Source organism: Pan troglodytes, chromosome 5 (assembly GCF_028858775.2).
Source record: "Pan troglodytes isolate AG18354 chromosome 5, NHGRI_mPanTro3-v2.0_pri, whole genome shotgun sequence".
Classification (NCBI taxonomy): Eukaryota; Metazoa; Chordata; class Mammalia; order Primates; family Hominidae; genus Pan; species Pan troglodytes.
In genome coordinates, this window is record NC_072403.2 from 89,723,441 (window position 1) to 89,748,124 (window position 24,684).

Consider the following 24,684-nt stretch of genomic DNA (forward strand, 5'->3'; position numbering starts at 1 on the left):
GAGGTGCTTTTCACCTCAATTAGATCGCTCAATGATTTATTATGTTCTCCTCAAATAAGCCCTTCCTATAGCCAATAGAATGATGAAATTAAAATAAGACTATTTCATTTTTCTGCATTACAACTTTCAGTGCCTCATTCCTGTTCCCACTGCTGACAGCCATATTTCTCATATTTAGTTTCATGGATATGTGTGTACTTTAGAATATTCAATGAGAACTTTTCAATTTGGTTTATGCATTTTACTGATAATCATTTTAAAAACAACCACAACTTTGTTTGTGTTTATGATGGCATGTCTGTCAAAGAGTGACCGGGAGTAATTAGATTTAGCTTTAAATGCAGTATTTTTCAGCCAAGATGAGGAAATTCTAGAAGTTATAGACATATTTTCATGGATCTATACCACATACACACACATGTGTACATACACAGGTACATACACATGTATATACATATATATACACACATATATGATATACATATACGGAGATATGTAGATATCTATATATATTTGTATTTGTATATCAGATATTTTATGTGTGTATGTGCATAATTTTTCCAAAGGGGTCTTATATTATTCAAGTCGGAAATTCACTCTACACTTTACAGGATGAATTGTAAGGTTCTTAACATGTCTTATATTATCTTTTATGATCTGGCCTCTATATTATTTATCTTAGTCTCTTACCTTATACTTTCTGTGGAAGCAACATCAAATTACTGGAGAGTCCTCATATACACAAATGCTATTATTTTTCCGTTGTATTTATGCGTTTACATTTACCCCTTAGGTGTATGGTATTCTTTTGCCTTCTGTCTTCTCCTAACTTTAACTTTGAGCTCCTACTTTATAAGTAGTTCCATCATGACCTCTTCCAGGATACACTAATCTAACAAGGTAGGCTGTTCAATGGCCCTCCTGATTTTATAGTTCCCTCAGTAAATCTCTATGTCTGGGTACACCTTATTGCTTTGTAGTTACCTGTTGGATTCACTACCAGACTGTGACCTCCTTCAGGTCTTGTGGCTTTCTCTTCTGCATCTTTCAAGCATGGCATTGTAATTGAATGAGAGATAATGACCTGAAAACACATGAATGAGTCACCTTTCTACCCATGAAGATAAAGACCTTTTTTCTACAATCTTTACAATTTCTTTCACAGTTTTTTCTTTACTCAGTTTTTACACTACTGCTTGTTAAATGCTTAATGTGTATTTATATACTTCATTTCTTATTTTAAGATAAGTATCAATGGCTAGTTTTACATGAAGAAATTTCAGCTGCATGAAGATAATCCTTCTATTCCTTTATTTTTCAGGATACGTTTCCTCCCAGTTGGAGGCTCAGGAACCTAAGAGTTCTGAAAGTACGTTAACTTCGATGGAAGATTCTGGATGTGATTTGTCGAATGAGCAGAGAACTGAATCCTCAGACCTGTCCCAGCACTTTGTGGAAAGCTGTACCCCCACTCACTTTCCACCACTGCCTCTTGTGAAAAGACCTTGTGCTATCCTGCAAAATCCTTTGTCTTCTCACATGCAATTCTTGCAATATCTACTTGAATTAAAGAACTTGACAGAATCAGGTAATCTTGAAAGAGACTTAACCCACTTTGAAAAAGACTCTTCCACAGTCTCTGATTCTGTTTTTCAATTGCTGGATGGCCTGATCACTTTTTACCGTAATCCCAAACTTCCTTTTTCAAGATTTTGGACAGAAGCTGTTGGTACTTTAGCTTGTCTGATCAGTGACTATAACTTATCTAGTCATATTCTTAAAAAGTGTTCCAAGAAGTTGGAAGAATTTGAGAAAACCCTACTACATGCTATTTTAGGAAACAATCATATAAATCAGGTGAGTAATAAATCCCTCTTTTATTCCTAAAATGCTAGTAATTTTAGTGAACATCTCTTTGGGTAATGTCTGTTGTTGTCCCTTAGCCTTGTGGCTCAAGGAGTCCCTTATTGGGTCTTTTTCTGCAGCTGTCTGCAGCTCTTATCTGTCATGTTGTCTCCACTTCTAGCCTCTGATTGCTACAGCATAGTTTTCTGCATAGATGCCTTTGCTTCAAACTTGTTCTTCTCTGCTTTGAATTACTTTCTCTGTTTTATTATCAGCACCCTTGGATTCTTTTATTCTTATGTTTTCCCTTTTCTGTTTCTATTTCTTATTGTTCAAAAAGTCTCAAAACTTTTGAGAAAACTGCTAACAAATAAGGTTTTCCAAACTTAACGTCTGTGAGTGTTAAATTCTTCATGATGGATTATCTGTACTGTATTGAATTTGCTCTTTTTCTGGCATTGACTAGCAAATGCCTTGGGGTCGAAGAATATTTTTCTCTTCTTTTGGCCTTTCCCTTGTAAGTGATAAATGCCCCATGGACCCTCTGCAGATGTAGGTGAATTGAATAAATTGGCTAAGGAGCACATAATATAAAGCTTTATTATTTTTTTTTCCTTATTTATTTATTTAACATGGCTTAGAAAGATTTACTCAGGGATTCTTTCTTAACAAGTGACATTGAGATAACCTGAAGTTGTTTTGTTGTTTGGCTCTTGAGACATGATAGAGAATTTCTTTTTCATATTATTTCTGCCTTCTTTAATATCTGATCCTTTTTCTGGGAAATTCCAAATGGCTTCACATTTTAATCCTCTTTAATTGACTACCAAAAATATAATAGAAGAAACTAAAAGGTCTGTCTAACTTATTTACTATATTTCATTGTAAGAAAAAGGTTATTGGACCTTGTTTCTTTGGATACATCATTGTTAAATATTTGCCTCCGTGCTATGATCTAACATTTAGGGTTTTTGTACAGTGGAGGCTTTATCTGAGTTTTCAAAATTTTGATAAAATTTGCACTGATAAACCAATTTGTTTCATGTACAGCTGTTCTTTCCTTCTCTATTAAGGTATGATTTGATCAATATTTTAAAAACTTTGTGAGTAAGCTTCGGCATTTGTGAAAGATATTGAATTTTCTGTCTGGAAAATGGAAATCTTTTTCTTTTGGACATGGTCAATCAGGAATTAAATATCAGATTTGCCATAGTTGTATCTGAGATATAAAATCCATTTCTAAACCATGAAAATATCTTAAATACTTGATATTTTTTAAACTTCTTTTGATACTTTTGCTTTCTTTTTAAACACTACTTTAAGCAGTCTTTATGTAACTTGGAACCTTGAAGATACTGGCATTTATAGTCCATATCAGAATTACTGAATGATGCAAATATTTTTCCAGTCTAGTCTTTGCCTTCATATATGTATTGGAGGTTGATATGACTTAAACCTATACAAGAGTAGCCTTGGGAATTGTATGGAAGGAGGATAATGTGTAGAATAAACTACACATAAACTTGTGAATGAAAGTCCTCTTTTCTCTTTCCTCCACCTTCCTCAAGCAGATGGACCAAGTCTTGGAGGTGCAAGCTGTGCTGCCTGGGGTTTGTGGAGGGGTGACATAAGCACTTCCTTGGTTGCCTCAGCTAGTATCTCACTATGTTCCATGCACACCAAGTTCCCTGTCTCTGAGCGCACAGCACCAGGACTTGTGCAGAAATTGTTGTCCTTGTGGTCTAGGTTGCCCTTCGTGTTTATTTAGAACCCCAGAATGGTTTAGTCCATGGTGGCAGGACTTGCCAAAACTCAGGTTCCAACTGCAGCAATTACCCGTGCAAGAAAGCCATTCATTCACTTGTTCTTCTACTGTTGACCAACTGTTCAGCAATGGCTGGCACAATGGCAAGTGACATAGGAAATATATATTTCATCTATAGATCCACCTATACCATCACAAGTTTGAAATGAAAACTCTAGTTTTCATTTCTTGTAGAGTCTTCCTGGTTTTGGTATCAGGGTAATCCTGACCTCATAAAATGTGTTTGGAAGTGGCCATTTTTATTTTCAGGAAGAGTTTAAGAAAGATTGTTCTCAGTTCCTCTTTGAATGTTTGGTAGGATTCACCTGTGTAGTCGTCAGATTATTTGTTGGGAGACTTTTTTTTTTTTCTAGACGGAGTCTCACTCTGTCACCAGGTTGGAGTGCCGTGGCACAATCTCAGCTCACTGCAACCTCCACTTCCTGGGTTCAGGCGATTCTCCTGCCTCAGTCTCCCTAGTAACTGGGACTACAGGTGCATGCCACCATGCCCAGCTAATTTTTGTATTTTTAGTAGAGATGGGGTTTCATCATGTTGGCCAGGGTGATCTTGATTTCTTGACCTCGTGATCTGCCCACTTCGGTCTCCCAAAGTGCTGGGATTACAGGTGTGAACCACCACACCCGGCCTGTTGGGAGACTTTTGATTGCTGATTCAATCCCCTTATTTGTTACTGGTCTTTTCAGGCTTTCTGTTTCTTTTGATTCAGTTTTGGTAAGTTGCATATTTTTAGGAATTTATCCATTTCTTATAAGTCATCCAGATTGTTGGCATATATAATTGTTCATAATACTTCCCTTATGATCCATTTTATGTCTAAAGCATCCATTATAATATCTCCTTTTTGATTTCTGATTTTGTCTTCTTTTTCTTTTCTTACTCTAGCCAAGGGTTGTCAATTATCTTTTCAAAAAGCAAACTCTTATTTTTTTTATTTTTAAACTGTTTCGTTGTTCACTATTTATTTTTTGCTCCAGTCTTTATTATTCTCTTTTTTCTGCTAATTTTTGGCTTAGTTTATTCTTCATAGTGGACTTTAATACCTCAATTACAATAATGGATGGAACATCCAGACAGAAAAATCAATAAACAGCTGACTTGAACAACACTGTAGAGTAAATGGATTTAATTGACATATGCAGAACTTTCCACTCAACAGCAAAAGAATACACATTCTTCTCAAGTGCACACAGAATGTTCTCCAGGATAAATCAAATTTTAGGTCACAAAACGTGTCTTAACCATTTTAGAAGTTCAAAATCTTTCTAGATGTTTCTTTCTGACCACAATATAATGAAATTAGAATTCAACAACAATAGGTAAAATGGTAAAATTGACAAGTATGTAGAAACTAAACAATACAATTTTGAACAAACTTTGTGTCAAAGAAGAAATCAAAGGGAAATTCAAAAGTATCTCAAGACAAACAAAAATGAAAACAGAATTTACCGAAGCCTATGGGATGCAGCAAAAGTAGTAATAAGGACATTTATAAGGTTGAATGTCTACATCAAAAAATAAGAATCTTAAATGAACAAGTTTTCAATTATTTTTAGCACAGTGATCAATAGCTCGAATTAGAATTCTGAAGCTTTTACTCAATAGCTATGACCTTAGACAAGTTAACTAACCTCCAAGTTCTACATCTGTAAAATGTAGGTAATAAATGTGACCACTTCATAGGGCTAAATACTAAGCATAATTTCTGACATCATATAAAAACTTAATAAATGTTTCTTTTTGTTACTTTTCTCTTGAGGAAGTGATTATATCTTATTTTCTCCACTATGCCCAAGACAATGTTGAGTTTGTTGTAGCAGCAACGTGAGGTATTTTTTTGAATTGAAAAGAAGATAATGAGAAGTGACAATTTATATTTCATATACCCTCATAAACTTAAATACCATCAGCTGATTTTATTTTTTTTTAAATTTTATTATTATTATACTTTAAGTTTTAGGGTACATGTGCACAATGTGCAGGTTTGTTACATATGTATACATGTGCTGTGTTGGTGTGCTGCACCCATTAACTCGTCATTTAGCATTAGGTATATCTCCTAATGCTATCCCTCTCCCCTCCCCCCACCCCACAACAGTCCCTGGTGTGAACTAGTTCAACCATTGTGGAAGACAGTGTGGCAATTCCTCAGGGATCTAGAACTAGAAATTCCATTTGACCCAGCCATCCCATTACTGGGTATATACCCAAAGGATTATAAATCATGCTGTTATAAAGACACATGCACACGTATGTTTATTGCAGCACTATGCACAATAGCAAAGACTTGGAACCAACCCAAATGTCCAACAATGATAGACTGGATTAAGAAAATGTGGCACATATATACCATTGAATATTATGCAGCCATAAAAAATGATGAATTCGTGTCCTTTGTAGGATGAAGCTGGAAACCATCATTCTCAGCAAAGTATCGCAAGGACAAAAAACCAAACACCACATGTTCTCACTCATAGATGGGAATTGAACAATGAGAACACATGGACACAGGAAGGGGACCATCAGCTGATTTTCTAAGCAGCAGCTCTTATTAACACCATGACATTCCTGAAACACCTCCATATATATTAGGAAGCTGTATATTATCTCTTTGTGTCACTATTTTCCACAGCTACAGCTTCCAGTTGACCAATGAGCTTAGTAGGGAATAGTGGATATTTTTCTTTCTGTTTTAAGTATGGGAAGTCCTTTTAAATTTAACTATTTGAATGTTGTGGTTTTAATTACTCTTTCCACTGGTCCCTTCCTATAAAGCTGTGCTATGTTGCATCTCTGATATAGCATTTTGAAGTTGGTGATTCCCTCTAGTACTGTCGTTTTTGCTTCAATCACAGTGATTTTTGCTTAGATCATTTCAGGCAGTTTATGGATAAATCTGAAGATGATGGATCATGAAATCAGATATTTATTTATTTATTTTTTTGAGACGGAGTCTCTCTCTGTTGCCCAGGCTGGAGTGCAGTGGCACAATCTCGGCTCACTGCAAGCTCTGCCTCCTGGGTTCACGCCATTCTCCTGCCTCAGCCTTCTGAGTAGCTGGGACTACAGGTGCCTGCCACCACACCCGGCTAATTTTTTTGTATTTTTAGTAGAGACAGGGTTTCACCATGTTAGCCAGGATGATCTCGATCTCCTGACCTCGTGATCCGCCCACCTCGGCCTCCCAAAGTGCTGGGATTACAGGCGTGAGCCTGTAATCAAAATCCTGATTTTGACCATGCCAGGTCGAAATCAGTTTTGTTTTTTTTCTAGTATGTATCCCTTAGTTGTATCTTGAAACTTATTCATGCCGTAATTGTATTGACCAGTAAAATATGTTGACTTTTTAATTTAATTCTACTCAGGTAGCAGTATTTGTTGTATGTTTCTCTGCTGCAAGTTAGGACATTGTTTTAGTAATAACACAGGCTTTTCTTCCTGTGCTAACTTTCCAACAACCTTATCCTCTGTGTTTGAGATTTTTTATGTTCGTGGCTATTAACCAGTTACTTAACCACTCTGCTTTGAGAATATTCCTTGGGAAATATAAAGGAAGTCTAAGGTTAAGGGTCATTTCATCCTTGCTTATAGCTGTATTAAACAAACAAACAAACGGCTGGGCGCAGTGGCTCACACCTGTAATCCCAGCACTTTGGGAGGCCTAGTCAGGTGGATCATGAGGTCAATAGATAGAGACCATCCTGGCCAACATTGTGAAACCCCATCTCTACTAAAAATACAAAAATTAGCTGGGCATGGTGGTGTGCGCCTGTAGTCCCAGCTACTTGGGAAGCTGAGGCAGGAGAATTGCTTGAACCCGGGAGGCAGAGGTGACAGTGAGCCGAGACTGCACCACTGCACTCCAGCCTGGTGACTGAGACTCCCTCAATAAATAAATAAATGAATAAATAAATAAATAAATAAGTCAGGCATGGTGGCTCACCCCTGTATTCCCAGTACTTTGGGAGGCCGAGGCAGGCAGATCACTTGAGCCCAGGAGTTTGAGACCATCCTTGGCAACATGGTGAGACCCTGTCTCTACAAAAAGTACAAAAAAAATTAGCCAGGCATGGTCTTGCACACCTGTAGTCCCAGCTACTCACGAGTCTGAGGTGGTAGGATTGCTTGAGCCCAGGAGGCAGAGATTGCAGTGAGAACAGATCACATGAGAGCACTCTAGCCTGGGCCACAGAGCAGGAAACTGTCACACACACACACACACGGAAAAATCTGGGTTAATGTTCCTGCAATTTTACTTTAATTAGATAAGCACTTACTGAAACAGTTGTATCATAAACCAAAATCTTAATACTTCTTTTGATCACTGCATCAGTATATAAATCAAACATTTTCTGAATTTTCAAAGCAGTGTTTAACTTTCATTGCTCATGCAGAGGAAGGAGGAAGAGACAGAACAGAACTTTCTTCAATTTACTTTCAAAGTATACTATACATTTAAATACCTCTTATTAAAATAATAGCAGTCTTCCTATTATGCTTTATAGTTTATAAAGTACTTTCACATGGAACTTATTATCTGTTCAGACAACAACTCTGTGTCATGGTTGTTATTACTATCTTCAGTTTATAGATGAGAAAATTGAGTTCAGGCAGGTTAATGGACTCACTGGAAGTACTTAACCAGTAGTAGAAGACCTAGGTCTCATGTTCAGGTATATGATGCTGAATATTTTCCTCTTGATATTATGTCCTATTTCCATCACTAATTTTTACAGTTTTCTAGATTTTTTTTCCTAAGTGCAAAGGAAATAAACTGACTTTTGTTAATGGGTTAAAGAAAATATTCATTGGTAATGAAAGACCTTAGTGCCATTTCTCTAAATTTCATAAAGACAACATTTACATTGGTTTGGTTAAATTGCTGAATTATATTATGTGTAAAAATATATGTTTATAGGGCTGGGTGCGGTGGCTCACGCCTGTAACCCCAGCACTTTGGGAGGCTGAGGTGGGTAGATCACCTGAGGTCAGGAGTTCGAGACCAGCCTGGCCAACGTGGGAAAACCCTGTCTCTACTGAAAATACAAAAAATAGCCAGACATGGTGGCATGCACCTGTAGTCCCAGCTACTTGGGAGAATGAGGCAGGAGAATCGCTTGGACCTGGGAGGCAGAGGTTGCAGTGAGCTGAGATCATGTCACTGCACTCCCGCCTGGGTGACAGAGCAAGACTCCATCTCAAAAAAAAAAAAAAAAAAAAAAAAATTACAGACAGCAACAGGAGAAAGAAAAGGAAAGTCCTGTTTTGTGGTACAATATAGGATCACCTGTTTCTTGTTCTTTTTTATTGGCTATAAACAACAGTCTTTTGGAAACTTTATAATTGCATATACAGCCTTGTCATCTTAGTTTCTAATTGAATATAAGTTATATGGTTTTGCTTGTGTGTACATAAAAATAAAACTATCAAAGGAGGCAGAGCAAGATACCCAAATACAAGCCTCTAGGAATTGCTGTACCCCCTTTGCCTCCACAGGAAGACTAAATTGAACAACAGTCCACACAGGAAAGGACCTTCATAAGAACCAAAAATCAGGTGAGCTATAATAGTACCTGATTTTAACATTACATTAAGGAAAGAGACATGGAAGAAGGCAAGAAAATCTGTCTTGAATTGCCTACACCACCCCTTCCCTATTCCCTGGCAGCGGCCATATGGCACAGAAAGATGTTCTGTGTGTTTGGGGTAGAGAGAACATACTGATTATGGGACTTTGCTTTGCAGCTTAGTGCTGTCCTGTCAGTGGGAAGCAACAGGGGGCAGAACTCAGCTTGTGCCCATAGAGGGAACGTTTATACTAGGCCTGTCCAGAGGCAAATCATCCATCCTAGCAATTGGAACCTGAGTTTTGGCAAGTCTGCCACCATGGGCTAAAGTGTTCTGGGGTTCTAAATAAACATGAAAGGCAATCTAGACCACAAGGACTGCAATTCCTGCACAAGTCCTGGTGCTGTGTTGGGCTTGGAGCCAGGGAACTTGGAGTGCATGGAACCTAGTGAGATACCAGCTGAGACAACCAAGGAAGTGCTTGTGTCACCCCTCCACCAACCCCAGGCAGTACAGATTGTACCTCCAAGACCCCTTCCATCTGCTTGAGGAAGGTGGAGGGGAAGAGGACTTTGTTTTGCAACTTGGATTCCAGCCCATCCACAGTAGAATAAGGCAACAGGCAGACTCCTAAGGCCCCCATCCCAGACCCTAGCTCCTGGATGACATTTCTAAACACACCATGGGCCAGAAGGGAACCCATTGCCTTGAAGGGAAGGGCCCAGTCCTGGCACAATTTATCATGTGCTGAATAAACAGCCCTTGGGCCCTGAATAATTAGTATTGGTAGCCAGGCAGTATTTACCACAGGCCTTGGGTGAGACCCAGAGCCATGTTGGCTTCAGGTGTGACCCAGCACATTCCCAGCTGTGGTAACTTTGGGGAGAGACCACTTCTGCTTGAGAAAAGGAGACAGAAGAGTAAAGGGGTCTTTATCTTGCAGCCTGGTACCAGCTTGGCCGCAGTGGGGTAGAGCACCAAGAGAGCACCTGGGATAAACAAAATCAAAAAACCTTTAGCTAGACTAAGAGTAAAGAGAGAAGACCCAAGTAAATATAATCAAAGACAAAAAAGGAGAGACATTACAACCAATACCTCAGAAATTCAAAGTATCATTAGCAGCTACTTTGAACAACTATATGCCAATAAATTGGAAAACCTAGAAGAATTATATAAATTCCTAACATATACAACCTACCAAGATTGAACCATGAAGAAATTTAAAGCCTGAATAGGCCAATAACAAGCAATGAGATTGGAGCCCTAATACAAAGTTTACAATGAGAAACATTGCTCAAACAAATCATAGATGACACAAACAAATGGAAAACATCCAATGCTCATGGACAGGAAAAAATATTTAAATTTCTATACTGCCCAAAGCAGTTTATACATTCAATGCTATTCCTGTCAAAATACCAATCATATTCTTCACAAAAAAAAGTTTAAAAATTACACAGAACCAAAAAAGAGCCCAAATACCCAAGGCAATTTTAAGCAAAAAGAACAAAGCTGGAGGCATCACATTACCTGTGATCCACACTATAGGGCTACAGTAAATGAAACAGCAAGGTGCTGGTATACAAACAGACACATAAACCAATGGAATAGAATAAAGAGCTTAGAAATAATGCTCCACACCTCCAGCCATCCAATGTTTGACAAAGTAGACATAAACAAGCAATGAGGAGAGGACTCCCTACTCATTAAATCAACTCAAGATGGACCAAAAACCTAAATGTAAAACAAACAAACAAACAAAATAACTGCTAAAACCCTGGGAGATAACCTAGGAAATACCATTCTGGACAGTACCTGGTGAAAATTTCATGCTGAAGACACCAAAAACAATTGCAACAAAAGAAAAAATTGACATATGGGATCAAATTAAACTTTAGAGCTTTTGCACAGCAAAATAAACTATCAACAGAGTAAATAGGCACCCTACAGGAAGGGAGAAAATATTTTCAATCTGTGCTCTGACAAAGTCCTAATATCCAGAGCCTATAAGGAACTTAAACAAATTTACAAACAAAAAACAAACAACACTATTACGAGTTGGAAAAGGACATGAATCGACACTTTTCAAAAGAAGACATACATGTGGCTAACAAGCATATGAAAAAATGCTCAACATTACTAATCATTAGAGAAATGCAAATCAAAACTACAATGAGATACCATCTCAACCAGTCTGAATGGCTGTTATTAAAAAAATCAGAAAAAAACAGATGCTGGCAAGGTTGTGGAGAAAAGGAAACACTTATACATTGTTGGGGGGAGTGTAAATTAATTCAGCCATTGTGGAAAGTATTGTGGTGATTTTCTAAAGAACTAAAAAGGAATTACTATTTTACCTGGAAATTTCATTATTGGGTATATACCCAAAGAAATATGAATTATTTTACTATAAAGACAGATGCATGCATGTGTTCATTGTAGCACTATTCACAGTAGCAAAGACATGTTATCAACCTAAATGCCCATTAACAGTAAACTGGATAAGGAAAATATGGTACATATACACTGTGGAATACTATGCAGTCATAAAAAGAATGAGATAATGTTCATTGCAGCAACATGGATGGAACTGGAGACCATTATCCTTGGGAAACTAACAAAGCAACAGAAATGAAATATTACATGTTCTCACTTATAAATGGGAGCTAAATAACAAGCACACATGGACACAAGGAGGGTAACAATAGACACTGGATCCTACTGTATGGTGGTTGGTAGGAGGAGGGAGAGGACTAGAAAAAATACCTATTGAGCACTGTGCTTAGAACCTGAGTGATAAAATAATCTGTACACCAAACCTCCATGACATGAGTTTACTTATATAACAAACCTGCACCTGTACCCCTAAACCTAAAATAAAAGTTAAGAGAAAATTATACACCTGAAATTCTAATTATAGAAATTTACATTATTATTTTATACATCATTCTTTTCGTGACTATCATAAAATAACATTAAAGTGAAATAAAAAGATAATTAATGGTGAAATTAAAAAGTCTCCCTGTAAAGAAAATCCTGGAATCAGTGACTTCACTTCTGAATTTTATCAGACATTTAATTTTGAACTAATACCAATCCTGCTCAAACTCTTCTGAAAAATAGAGAAGAGGATACTTCCAAACTCATTCTAAACGGCCAATATTACCCTGAAAGCAAAACCAGACAAAGACACATCAAAAAAAAAAAAAAAAGAAAACTACAGGCCAGTATCCCTCATGAACATTGTTACAAAATCCTCAACAAAAATCTAGCAAACCAAATTCCACAACACATTAAAAAGGTCATTCATCATGACCAAGTGTGATTTAACCCAGGATGCAAGGTTGGTTCGGCATACACAAATCAATCAATGTGATACATCGTATTATCAGAATGAATGACAAAAAACATGATTATTTCAATTGGTGTGGAAAAAGCATATGATAAACTTCAGTATCCCTCCAGGATTAAAACTGTCAATAAACTGGATATATTAATAGAAGTAATATACCTCAACAGAATAAAAGCCATATTTGACAGAGCCACAGCCAGTATCATACTGAATGGGAAAAAACTGAAAGCCTTTCCTCTAAGATCTGGAAGACAACAAGGATATGCACTTCAACATAGTATTGGAAATTCTAGCTAGAACAATCAGACAAGAGAAATAAAGTGCATTCAGATTGGGAAGGAATAATTCAAATTATTTTTGTTTGTAGATGATATGATCATTTATTTGGAAATATCTAAAGACTCCACAAGAAAACTGTAAGAACTGAAAACAAATTTAGTAAATTTGTGGGATTCGAGATCAACAAAGAGAAATCACTAGCATTTCTATATGCCAACAGTGAAAAATGTTAAAAAGAAATCAAGAAAGTAATGCCATTTACAACAGCTACAAATATAATAAAAGACCTATGAATAAACTAAAGAAGAGAAAGATGTCTTCAATGAAAACTGTAAAACACTGATGAAAGAAATAGGAGAGGAAACACACAAAAACCAAAATATATTTCATGTTCATGGATTGGAATAATCAATATTGCTAAAATGTTCATACTACCCCAAGCAATCTATAGAGTCATTGTAATCGCTATCAAAATACCAATGGCATTTTTCACCAGAATAGAAAAAATGGTCCTAAAACTTACATAGAACCACAAAAGACCCAGAATAGCCAAAGGTATCTGGGGCAAAAAGAACAAAGATGGAGGAATCACATTACCACTATACTGGAGAGCTGTAGTCATCAAAATAGTGTTGTACTGACATGGAAACAGACATACAAATCAATGGAACAAAATAGAGAATCCAGAAATAAATCTACCCATCTACAGTGAACTCATTTTTGACAAAGGTGGCAAGAACATACACTGGAGAAAGAACAGTCTCTTCTGTGAATGGCACTGGGAAAGCTGGATATCTATATGTAAAGGAGTGATACTAGACCCCTATCTGTCAACATATACAAAAATCAAATCACAGTAGATTAAAAATTAAAATCTCAAACTATGAAGCAACATTGGGAAAACTTTCCAGCACATTGGTCTGGGCAAAGGTTTCTTGAGTAATACCTCACAAGCAAAGGCAAGCAAAGGCAATCAAAGCAAAAATGGACAGATTGGATTACATCAAGTTAAAAAGTTTTGCCTATCAAAGAAAACAATTAACAAAGTGAAGAGATGACCCACAGAATGGGAGGAAATATCTGTAAACTACTCATTTGACAAGGGACTAATAACTAGACTATATCAGCAGCTCAAACAACTCTGTAAGAAAAACATCTAATAATCTGATTTTTAAATGGGCAAATATCTGAATAGACATTTCTCCAAAGAAATACAAATGGCAAACAGGTATATGAAAAAGTCCTCAATGTCATTGATCATCAGGAAAATGCAAATTAAAACGATAATGAGATGTAATCTTACCCCAATTAAAATGGCTTTTATTAAAAAGACAGATAATAACAACTGCTGGTGAGGATGTGGAGAAAAAAAGACCCTTGTACACTGTTGGTGTAAATGTAAATTAGTACAACCACTATGGAGAACAGTTTGAGTTTCTCAGAAGAATAAAAATAGAACTTCAAATGATCCAGGAACCCCACTGCTAGGTGTATACCCAGAAGAAAGGAAATCAGTACATCAAAGAGATATCTGCACTCTCATGTATACTGCAGCATTATTCATAATAGCTAAAACTGGGGAGCAATCTAAGTGTCCATCATCAGATGAATGGATAAATAAAATGTGGTACATACACAGAATGAAGTAGTAGTCAGCCGTAAAAAAAGAATGAGATCCTGTCATTTGCAACAACATTGATGAACTGGAGGCTATTATTTTAAATGAAATAAGTGAGGCCCAGAAAGACAAACTTCACATGTTCTTACTTATTTGTGGCATTTAAAAATTAAAACAGTTGAATCCATAGAGATAGAGAGTAAAATGATGTTTACCAAAGGCTGGTAAGCGAGGACCTAATTAGATTGTTGGGACATAGAAGGCCTAATGCAGGAAGTAGCTTTTAAACAGGATGAGAGGAAGTTAAGTAGGTAGAGATGGAGTAAGAATTTTTGTGGTCTAACATGTCATTCTAAGACAGTTATCATAGCATATATGCCTGAGCCAGGATGTTATTTGAATATTTGAAAGGAAGCAGTATTTTCAGTTTGAGAAAGAGAAGGGTAGAGAGCTGCAGCTCTCTACTCTTTACTCATAATAGTTTACAAAAATATAGACTGGAAAGGATTGGTATGTTGCCTACTGTATTAGTTTTCTATGGCTGCTGTAACAAATTACCACAAACTAGTGCCTTAAAACAAGAGAAATATATTCTCTCACAGTTCTGAGGCCAGGATTCTTAAATAATAGTGTATACAGGGCCACATATCTTCCTGTAGCATGAAAGGAGAATCTTTCCTTGCGTCTTAACATCTTTTAGGGTCAGCCAGCATTTCATGACTTGTGGCTGCATCTCTGTCTCCTCCATCTTCACATAATCTCCACCATTTGTCTAACATCTCTCTGCCTCTCTCTTACAAGAATATTTGCGACGGCATTTAGGGACCTCCTGGACAATTCAGGATTACCTCTTCATCTCAGATTCTTAATTTAATCACCTCTGCAAAGACCGTTTTTATTTCTTCTATCATTCTATAGGATTTGGGGGAACAGGTGGTGTTTGGTTACATGAATAAGTTCTTTAGTCGTCATTTCTGAGATTTTGGTTTACCCGTTAAGCAGTGTACACTGTACCCAGTGTGTGGTCTTTTTTCTCTCATTCCCCTCCCACCCTTTCCCCCGAGTCCCCAAAGTCCGTTGTATCATTCTTAAGCCTTTGCGTCTTCATAGCATAGCTCCCACTTATGAGTGAGAACATACAATGTCTGGTTTTCAATTCCTGAGTTACTTCACTTAGAATAATGGTCTTCAATACCATCCAGGTTGATGTGAATGCCATTATTTCATTCCTTTTTATGGCTGTGTGGTATTTCATGGTATATTTATATACCACAATTTCTTTATTTACTTGTTGATTGATGGGCATTTGGGCCAGTTTCATATATTTGCAATTGCAAGTTGTGCTGCTGTAAACATGCATGTGTAAGTATTTTTTGTGTATGTCACTTTTATTGTGACTTCTTTTCCTCTGGGTAGTTACCCAGTAGTAGGATTGCTGGATCAAATGGTAGTTCTACTTTTAGTTCTTTAAAGAATCTCCAAACTGTTTTCCGTAGCAGTTGTACTAGTTTCCGTTCCCACCAGAAGTGTAAAACTGTTCTCTTTTAACTGCATCCATGCCAACATCTATTATTTTTCTATTTTTCGGCCATTCTTGCAGGAGCAAGGTGGTATTGCATTGTGGTTTTGATTTGCGCTTCCCTGATCATTAGTGATGTTGAGCATTTTTTCATGTTTGTTGACCATTTGTTTATCTTCTTTTGAGAATTGTCTATTCATGTCTTTAGCCCACTTTTTGATGGGATTTTTTTTTCTTGCCGATTTGTTTGAGTTCATTGTAGATTCTGGCTGTTAGTCCTTTGTTGGATGTATAGATTGCAAGGATTTTCTCCCACTCTCTGGGATGTCTGTTTACTCTGCTAATTGTGTTTTTTTTTTTTTTTTTTTTTTTTTTTTGCTGTGTAGAAGCAAAGACTCTTTTTCTAAATAAAGTGGTAACAGTCACAGATTCTAGGGACTTTATGTGGATATCTTTTGAGGGCTTTTTTTCTGCTTACTATACCTAACCAGTATTAATTTTGACTCTTACCCTTTGATTTTAATAAAATATCTATGCCTTCTTCCAAATAGGCCATGCCGCTACCCACAGAGCTCCTTGGTCTAAGGATAATTCTAATTTAATCTCCTTTGCCAGGTATAGAAACTTGGTGCATTTCAGTCCGGTGAGGCCCCAGAAATGGCTTCCTTCAGGCTTCTGGGAACTTTTCTCCTCATTCTCTGGAAGATTATGAGAGGCAACTTTTATTTCTTTCTCTGGCTACTCTCTTGTGAAGGATGTAAAACTGGAACTCTTACAGTTATCTTGCTGCCATCTGAAAGGATAAGCAGCCACATAAAGAAGGATAAAACCTAGAGAATCAAAGTAAATCCAAGCCAGAGCCATGTTAAGTCAACCCTGAAGCCTCTGTAGTTTCTGGATTTCCAATGATACGAGTCAGTGCATTTTGATACCATTTAAGGTAGTTGGAATTGGGTTTTCTACAGCTTGCCAACACAAAACATGTTAACTAGCTAGGTCATGGCAAGGAGTTTGGGTTTTATTTGATATTTGATGGCAAGTCATTGATTGTTTTAGATTTTAAAACCTTACTTTGAATAGCATTAGGATAATTGATTAGCAAGAGATAAGAGGTAGCAAGAGAAACAACTTATGCTATGTAGTAGTCCAGGTGAGAGTGGATAGTGGCTTATTTTGGTGCTGTAAGTAGAAATGGAGATATGTATGCACCTAAAATATATACTGGGGGTAAAGTATACACTGGAAGCTTTTGCATTAAAGTTAGTATATTGAGGACACAAATCTAAACTGGCCCCTATCCTGATGAAAATGATAGTAAAGAACTTTTTTAAAAAGGCACAAACATATGGAGAACATGAGACTGCAACAGTAAAAAAATATTAGAAGTTAGAAAGGAAATAGACAATTGATAAATCCCTTAGCAGACCCAAGAAAACAGAACCACAAAGGAGAATTTGAGAAAGCTATTAACTAACTTAACGCAGTACAATCTGCAAAAGACTCATAAATTAGCTCTACTAGTTACCTCTGGAAGAGAGAATGGAAGCCAGGTGCTAGAATATAAAATAAGGAAGATTGGTCAGAAATGTGCTTTGGAAGCACTTAGAATCCTGAAGCCCCTCTTCTGCCTCAGGAAAGGGGAATTGTCCTCCCACAATCAGTAAAAGACTGGATATTTTTTCATTGGAAATAAAAAGTAGAATAAAATTGACCATGCCAAGAGGAAAGATATGAATGTATTGCTATCAAATTTCCCTAAAGGAAAAAAGAGCAGCCAAATCATCCTACACTAAAGCTTACAGTGCACAAGCCTCACCCACGAACCAAGAGCTTCTAGTTAGCTTTCAGTCCTTGCTCTTAAGTATACCCATATAATCAGGATTAGCAGATATCTAAGGAAATAATCTAATGACAAAACTTAAATCCTGATGACAACATGGGGGAACCAAAGAGCAGGCAGAAATGCAAAACTTACATTTAAAATGCATATATTCTCAGAAAGGTAAAAGCATGTTTTACAACCAGGAAAAAAAGAAAATGATGTTTTAAAATTTTCAGGGAATTAAAAAAACCTTTAAATTTAAAAAATATGGTTATGAAAACACATAAATTAATAACAGTTTGGAAGGTTTGGTACATAAAAATTATGCCGATGAATAAAACAAGGTAATTACTAACAATAGGAAAAATTTACCAAAATGGAAAAGATACATAGTATTTTACATGGCTTGGCTGTGTGTAGTTTAAACATTGAGTAATGATATATCAAAATTATTGAAGAAAAGTGTGTGTATATGTGAGACAGCAGGCAAGAGAGTGCAGGGCGGGGGGTGGTGGGGTGGGAAGGAAGGGAAGGGGGGAGAGAGGGAGAAAAGGGAGATTAGTAAAGGGCAAAGGAAGTCAAATTGTAGGCATCCATACTAGAAAATCAGTATTTTTTATGTTATTGAGAATAATACAGGTAAATACAAAAACAATCAGCTAGAAGAGTTGCAAATAGAGGTGATGGTGGAAAGGAGTAGGGTGTTACTTGCTATGGAATAAATGTTATAAAACTATCCTATGGCATATGTCTGAACAACTTTAGTACAAGTAAAAATCCAGGCTAGGTGTGGTGGCTCATGCCTGTAATTCCAGCACTCTGGAAGGCCGAGGCAGGTGAATTGCCTGAGCCCAGGAGTTGAAGACCAGTCTGGACAACATGGAGAAGCCCTGTCTCTACTAAAAATACAAAAAAATAGCTGGGCGGTGTGGCGAGCATCTGTAGTCTCAGCTACCTGGGAGGCTGAGATGGGAGAATCCTTGACCCAGGAGATCAAGGCTACTGTAAGCCATGATTGCAACACTGCACTCCAGCCTGAGTGACAGAGTGAGACCTGAGACCCTGTCTCAAATAAATAAATAAATAAATAAATAAATAAATAAATAAATACCAAAATCCAGTAAGTATTAGGGGGAGAATGTAAGGATTTGACATGGAGAAATAGACATCAACAGTATTCCTAGTTTCTGATCATTAACAACTGGGTGCATGGAGGTGCTATTTAGAGATATAAGAAGGCCTGGAAGGAGAACAGTCTTGGAAAAGAGAGGGGAGCCCAAGTTCCCTTTCAGACATATTGAGTTTAATGATAATTGTAAGATGACTGTAAGACAGATTTGCAAAGCAAAGCAAATCAGTGGCTTTATCAATATGGAGCTTAAAGGAAAGTACTGGCCTGGAAGTAAATTTAGTCTTTGTCAGAATATAGAGGCTTTTTAAGGCTATGGGAAAACAAATCAGTATTAGAAAGAGGAGGACCTAGTACTGAGCCCAGAGGAGTGCCAACATTTAGTGGTCATGTAGAGATGAAGAAGCCTGCAAAGAAGTTAAAGAATTGGAGGATTAAAGCAATAGGAGAAAAATTAGGAAAGTATTGTCATGGAAACCAATAGAAGAGAGTATTTCACAAAGAAGAGTATAGTCAGCTTTGCTGCATGCTACTCAGAGGCTTAATAAGGTAAGAACTGAAAGGTGTTCCAAGTCATAAGCTTTTCATATGATTAATATGTAACTGTGATAACCAGATAATTTAGTACCCTTGTCACAAATTTGCTGAAGATATTCTAAAATCTTAATGTGCTGGCAGTCTTATTATTACTTGCATATAAACAGCTTAATTTTCTGAGCTAATGCTGGGGAAGAATAGTATAAATAATCCAAAATAATAATTTAAAATTACATGTGTATAAAAGTTATCATATTTGCATATGATTTTTGCTGAGCTTAAGACACACGTGCCTTTTAATTGTTGTTTCTGTTACTAGTGACTGTGAATGTGTTATGCCATTTTACCATAGCTGTTTTTTTGTTAATAATTTGCCCCTTTCCCTGGTTTTCATCTCCCAGTTATCTCTGTTGAAATACAAAATTCCCCCTTACTTCTATGCTTTAGTTTGGAAACTCTTAGAAACAGACAGCAGAGGAACATGGCATGCAGATGGCTGTGGTTGTTCATGTTCATTTTGAGAGTTAACACTTTAAAACAAGCACTATTTTTCCTGATGAGAAAATATCTGTGACTCTCTTAACATAACATGATAGGCATTTGAAATTATTGGGAATGTCTGAAAGCCAGAATTTTAGTCAGTAGTTAACTCAAATGGATGGGTATTGGAAAATAACAAGTATTCTAAAGAGTTTGCAAAGAATGGAGACTTCTTCAGGTCAGCTTAAGAAAAAGCAGAGTATTTCAAGGATCATTGCAGACCAACTTGCAGGCTGACTACATGCAGTGTTGGAGTCCGGTCTGAGTGGTGGGAAAAATTATAAAGTTATAGGAAATAGACACAAACCTTCTTGGAAGGCTGGGAGGTTTGCATAGCTTCAGTAAAAGATTTGGCTGAAGGCGGCCTAATCCTCTTACCTTGAGTTAATAGCTTAGAGTAGGTACAAAGGAATATAAGGGAGTTTATCTAAAGAGCTTGTTTACACATGTGATCCTAAGACTGACCTTTTGCAGGCAGAACTGATCTCTCTGGGGGAGGGTGATCAGATTAATTACCTACAGGTGTGTTGACTCAAAGCCTTTGTCATTAAATCTATGCTGAATAAATGTCCGCAGGGCCAGCTAGTCAGGGCACGGCTGCCACAACTGTTTCTGTGAGTGGCCCAGCCCCGTAGCAGCTCTTTCACTGAATATCGGAGTCTGAGTATGTTATTCATCCATCATGCAGCCTGGGTCTGCAGGTCAGACCCTGGCAATGCAGCTGTTGGCACAGGCTTCTTTCTTTGACCTTCTCGTGGTTTATCTTTTCAAATGATATATGTGCTAATCTGTTAATTAATCTACTGTTTATGTCTTCTCTATATCATGACCTTTTGGTTCCCCCATATTTGAAACTAAACTAAGGACCTAGCACAGTCCTTAACATATTATAGTCCAATTGAATTAAGTAATTCGAATTCTAATATTGTCTTATTGAATTGAATAGTTGAATTGATGAGTATCTAATGTCTCTTCTGTTAAAAGTGTATGTCAGGATCATCATGCCAAAATCATCAAGTATGCTCCAATAAGCCATATATATGAATATTAATATTTATATATAGAATTTACTCTTTTTAGAAAAAGATGGGGAAGTGCAGTGGTGTGATCATAGCTCATTGCAGCCTTGAACTCCTGGGCTCAAGTGATCCTCTGACCTCAGCCTCTCTAGTAGCCGAGACTGCATGCACACAGAACCATGCTCAGCTAATTTTTAAAACATTTTTTTTGTTTTTTATAGAGACAGGGTCTTGCTTTGCTGCCCAGGCTGTTCTTGAACTCCTGGCTTCAAGTAATCCTCCTTCCTTAGCCTCCCAATGTGCTGGAATCATAGGTTTAAGCTACCATATCTGGCCAGATTTACTTTTAAAATAAAGAATGATAAAATTAATCTGACACTACTATATTTACTGATACTGTATCACATGATAATTAGGGATTGCTTTTGTATAGCTAAATGGACATCTCTTTTTCTTTTATTTTTCTAATGCTTACGACCTGTCTATATCAGTGCAGTTAGATTTCCCAGAAATTGTGCATTATTTTCCTCCACAGCATGTTAATATACATTAAAAACTTGCTGCTCAAAATGTGGTCCATAAACGAACCATGTTGGTATTACCTGGGAGTTTATTAGAAATGCAGAATCTCAAACCCCATCTCAGATCTATGGAATTCAATTCTCATTTTTAATAATATCCCCAGGTAATTCACATAAACATTAAATTTTCAAAATATTTTGATTCTAATTTCTCACTCATTATGGTTTACATTATTAAGTTCTTTCTATGTGTTTTGCAATTATTTCATTTAATCTTTATAACAATCCAGGAAAGGTATTTTATTATCTCTATTTTACAGATGAGGAAACTCTGTAAAACTCATTTTACAGATGAGGCATAAAGAGGCCCAGGCAGGCCTACTTAAGAGCTCTATTCTTAAACAGGACAGTTGCTGCCTTGTCAAAGCTATGGTTTCCTTACTTTCAGCTCCTGATAGCCCAAGGCCCTGTACTCTGCTGTTGTCTTTTCTCTAAGCTCAGAGAACTCTTCTTCCTTTTAGTCTATAAATAAATCTTTGATGAGAACCATCTCTGCGATGGTTACCCACCGGGTTTCAGGCCAAATGCATGGATTGTGTGCTTTTTTTTTAACCCTCTGCACTCTCAATAGAAATCATGGTGACATTTTTGTCTGGGAAACAGAGGAATTGACCTTTTCCTGTATCTTCTGCTGTGAGAAGTCACAGGTCACTGGGACTCAGAATGGAGAGAGGGGAATGTTGTGGAATGTTGTGAATGCAGCTTGAATTCTGGCATTTAGAATTTCTGTAGGAAATAAAAGTTAAACTGTTAGTTAGGATTAAGGGAGGGATGAGAGAAGGGGAGAACTTGAGTCCATTTTGACTAGGCACCCTAAAACAATGAAAGTAGATGAATCTTCATTATCAGCCTATAAGACATTATGTGATTTTATACATAAGGGAAAGGACTTCTGTCTCTAAAAGATATCTTCTTCATATACTCACAGCTTTTAAAGTGACTTTATTGAGTTATTGTTATATAAAAAATTACACATACTTAAGATACAGCATTCAATAAATTTTCATTTACTCAGTTTTGTCTGAAATTCTTTTCCATTTTACACCACAAAATACAAAAATGAAAGGATTTTGGAGACTTTATTCCAGTATGGTTGCGATATTGGCCAGATGACATTGAGCCTTTTTATTTTTTCATAAGGGAAAAGGTCTGAAAGAGGGAAGTCACATGTTACTTTTAAGGGGAAAGAGGATGCAACTTAGAAAGCAATGAGAAGATTGGGGCCACTTCTCTAATTTCACAGTTTAATCTGTTTATTGTTATCTATAGGTTCTTATATGTAGCTTTGATTGAGCTGGAAACATAGCCATTGCTGATACCTGTTTTGCACATGAGTAAGATTTTAAATATAAGTTTTGAATGAATAACTTAATAGATATATGTAAAATTATTTATTATTTTCAATCAAAGTCCTATCAACTTCAAATCTAGAGTAGCCTATGACTAAGTATAGCACTACAGTAATTGGCAACCATTTAAATTAACTTTATTTCTCCTTAGAGCTTTTGCCTGAAAATATGAAGGGGTTATTATGTTTTTTTGAAAATCTGTTGGTTTTTTCCACTGTTTATGTTTGTGGTCAACTGCAGCTTTGTTTAACCTTCTGCATGCTCAAGGGAAATCATGGTGACATTTTTATCTGGGAAACAGAAGAATTGAGTTTTTCCTACGTTTTGCAGTGATGACTATTTGAAAAATGGAGCCTTTCTGCCTTTTATTTCCTGGCAATCACAAATCCAATGACTTTAGGTTTATCTAAGAGAAACAAGTCAATTGGATGAATCCTGGGATGCAGGTGAGCATATATATGGCAATATCTGCTTACCCTGTGATAGGCATATACCTCAGGATATGGAAAAGACAAATGGCAAAATAACTTAAAAATATACCTTCCTTCATGATAAAAAGCTTGTTTTACTTTACAGAGGTGTTCAATTTTATTTCCATGGATCTTAATAAAAACCATGAAAAATCAGATGAAGCTGACAGCTCTACATGACTGTAATAACTTCAGATGCTAGAAACTATAGAAAATATAACAGAAGTATGTATTTTTTTTTCTTGGCTTTGTAAGTACTTGAAACCAGAACAGGCTCAGAAAGATGTCTTAGTTTACTTCATCAAAAGTTTTAATTTGTGTTGTGGAAGCAAGTTTTTCTAAAATATAAGATCAATTTTAGTCCAAAGTAAGAAGCCTCTTTTTTACTTTATTAATTTTCATGAATATCTCTGTTTTTTATGGTAAGCATCTTTTATGAGAAAGAACATCAAGTTGAACAAAATGTTAGGAATTTAATGTTGCCAGTAGGATATTCTTTTCATGATTTCAAATAAAATCAAATCAACTCAAATCAGAACATTTGAACAGTAATTCATGCTACATTTAAGCAAAATTTGTGTATGTCCACTTATCAATATATGTTTACTGTTGTTTAGTTTTTATATTTTGCCAGAAGATATGTTCCTTGGAGAATAATACTGAATATATAGCAATTATAGCAATCTAATCTTAAATAATTGAATTAAGAGAAATCAAGTGAAACCGCTACAGAGAACTCCAGTGTGCATTTCTTCTTCCAATTTTTCTGCTAACTGACATAAAATTGGCAGTAATCTTTAGCCTATTTTTTAAATAGTGATGCATGAATCCCAGCCAGACCCACTGAATCTCTGGGAATGTGAAGTTTCTAAGTTTCACAGGCAATTCTAATGCTTATTGTTCATGGAGAACCACTGTGCTATAGAGGCAACTGATTTCGGAATAAATACACACACCAATAAATAACTGAAAGAACAAAATATCTTTGTTTTTGATGATTTAATATGGGTACTACTGAAGTTTTAAGATGCTGTAGTGATCACCAGTCTCTCAATATGATGCTATGTATTTTCTAATTTAAGCTGTTACTGAGGAGACACCGTATCGAGCAGGCATCACATGCTAACTGTTTCGGCAAATGTTGGGTTGACATAACCTGACTCAGCAACTGGGAGAGACTTTCTGCCCATCAACAAATGCTATATAAAAATAGATTAATGTATCTCTTTGA

General features: G+C 36.5%; 1 protein-coding gene across 2 annotated transcripts in view; it reads left to right on the plus strand.

Moving 5' to 3' along the window:
* The window catches only part of MEI4 (meiotic double-stranded break formation protein 4), a 266,300-nt gene that overhangs the window by 100,062 nt on the left and 141,554 nt on the right, over positions 1-24,684 (plus strand). For both annotated transcript variants that reach the window (XM_016955885.4, XM_016955886.4), the window contains exon 3: positions 1,322-1,857. In XM_016955885.4, coding sequence (XP_016811374.1) covers positions 1,322-1,857 — 536 coding nt within the window. The remainder of the gene's footprint in view (positions 1-1,321; positions 1,858-24,684) is intronic.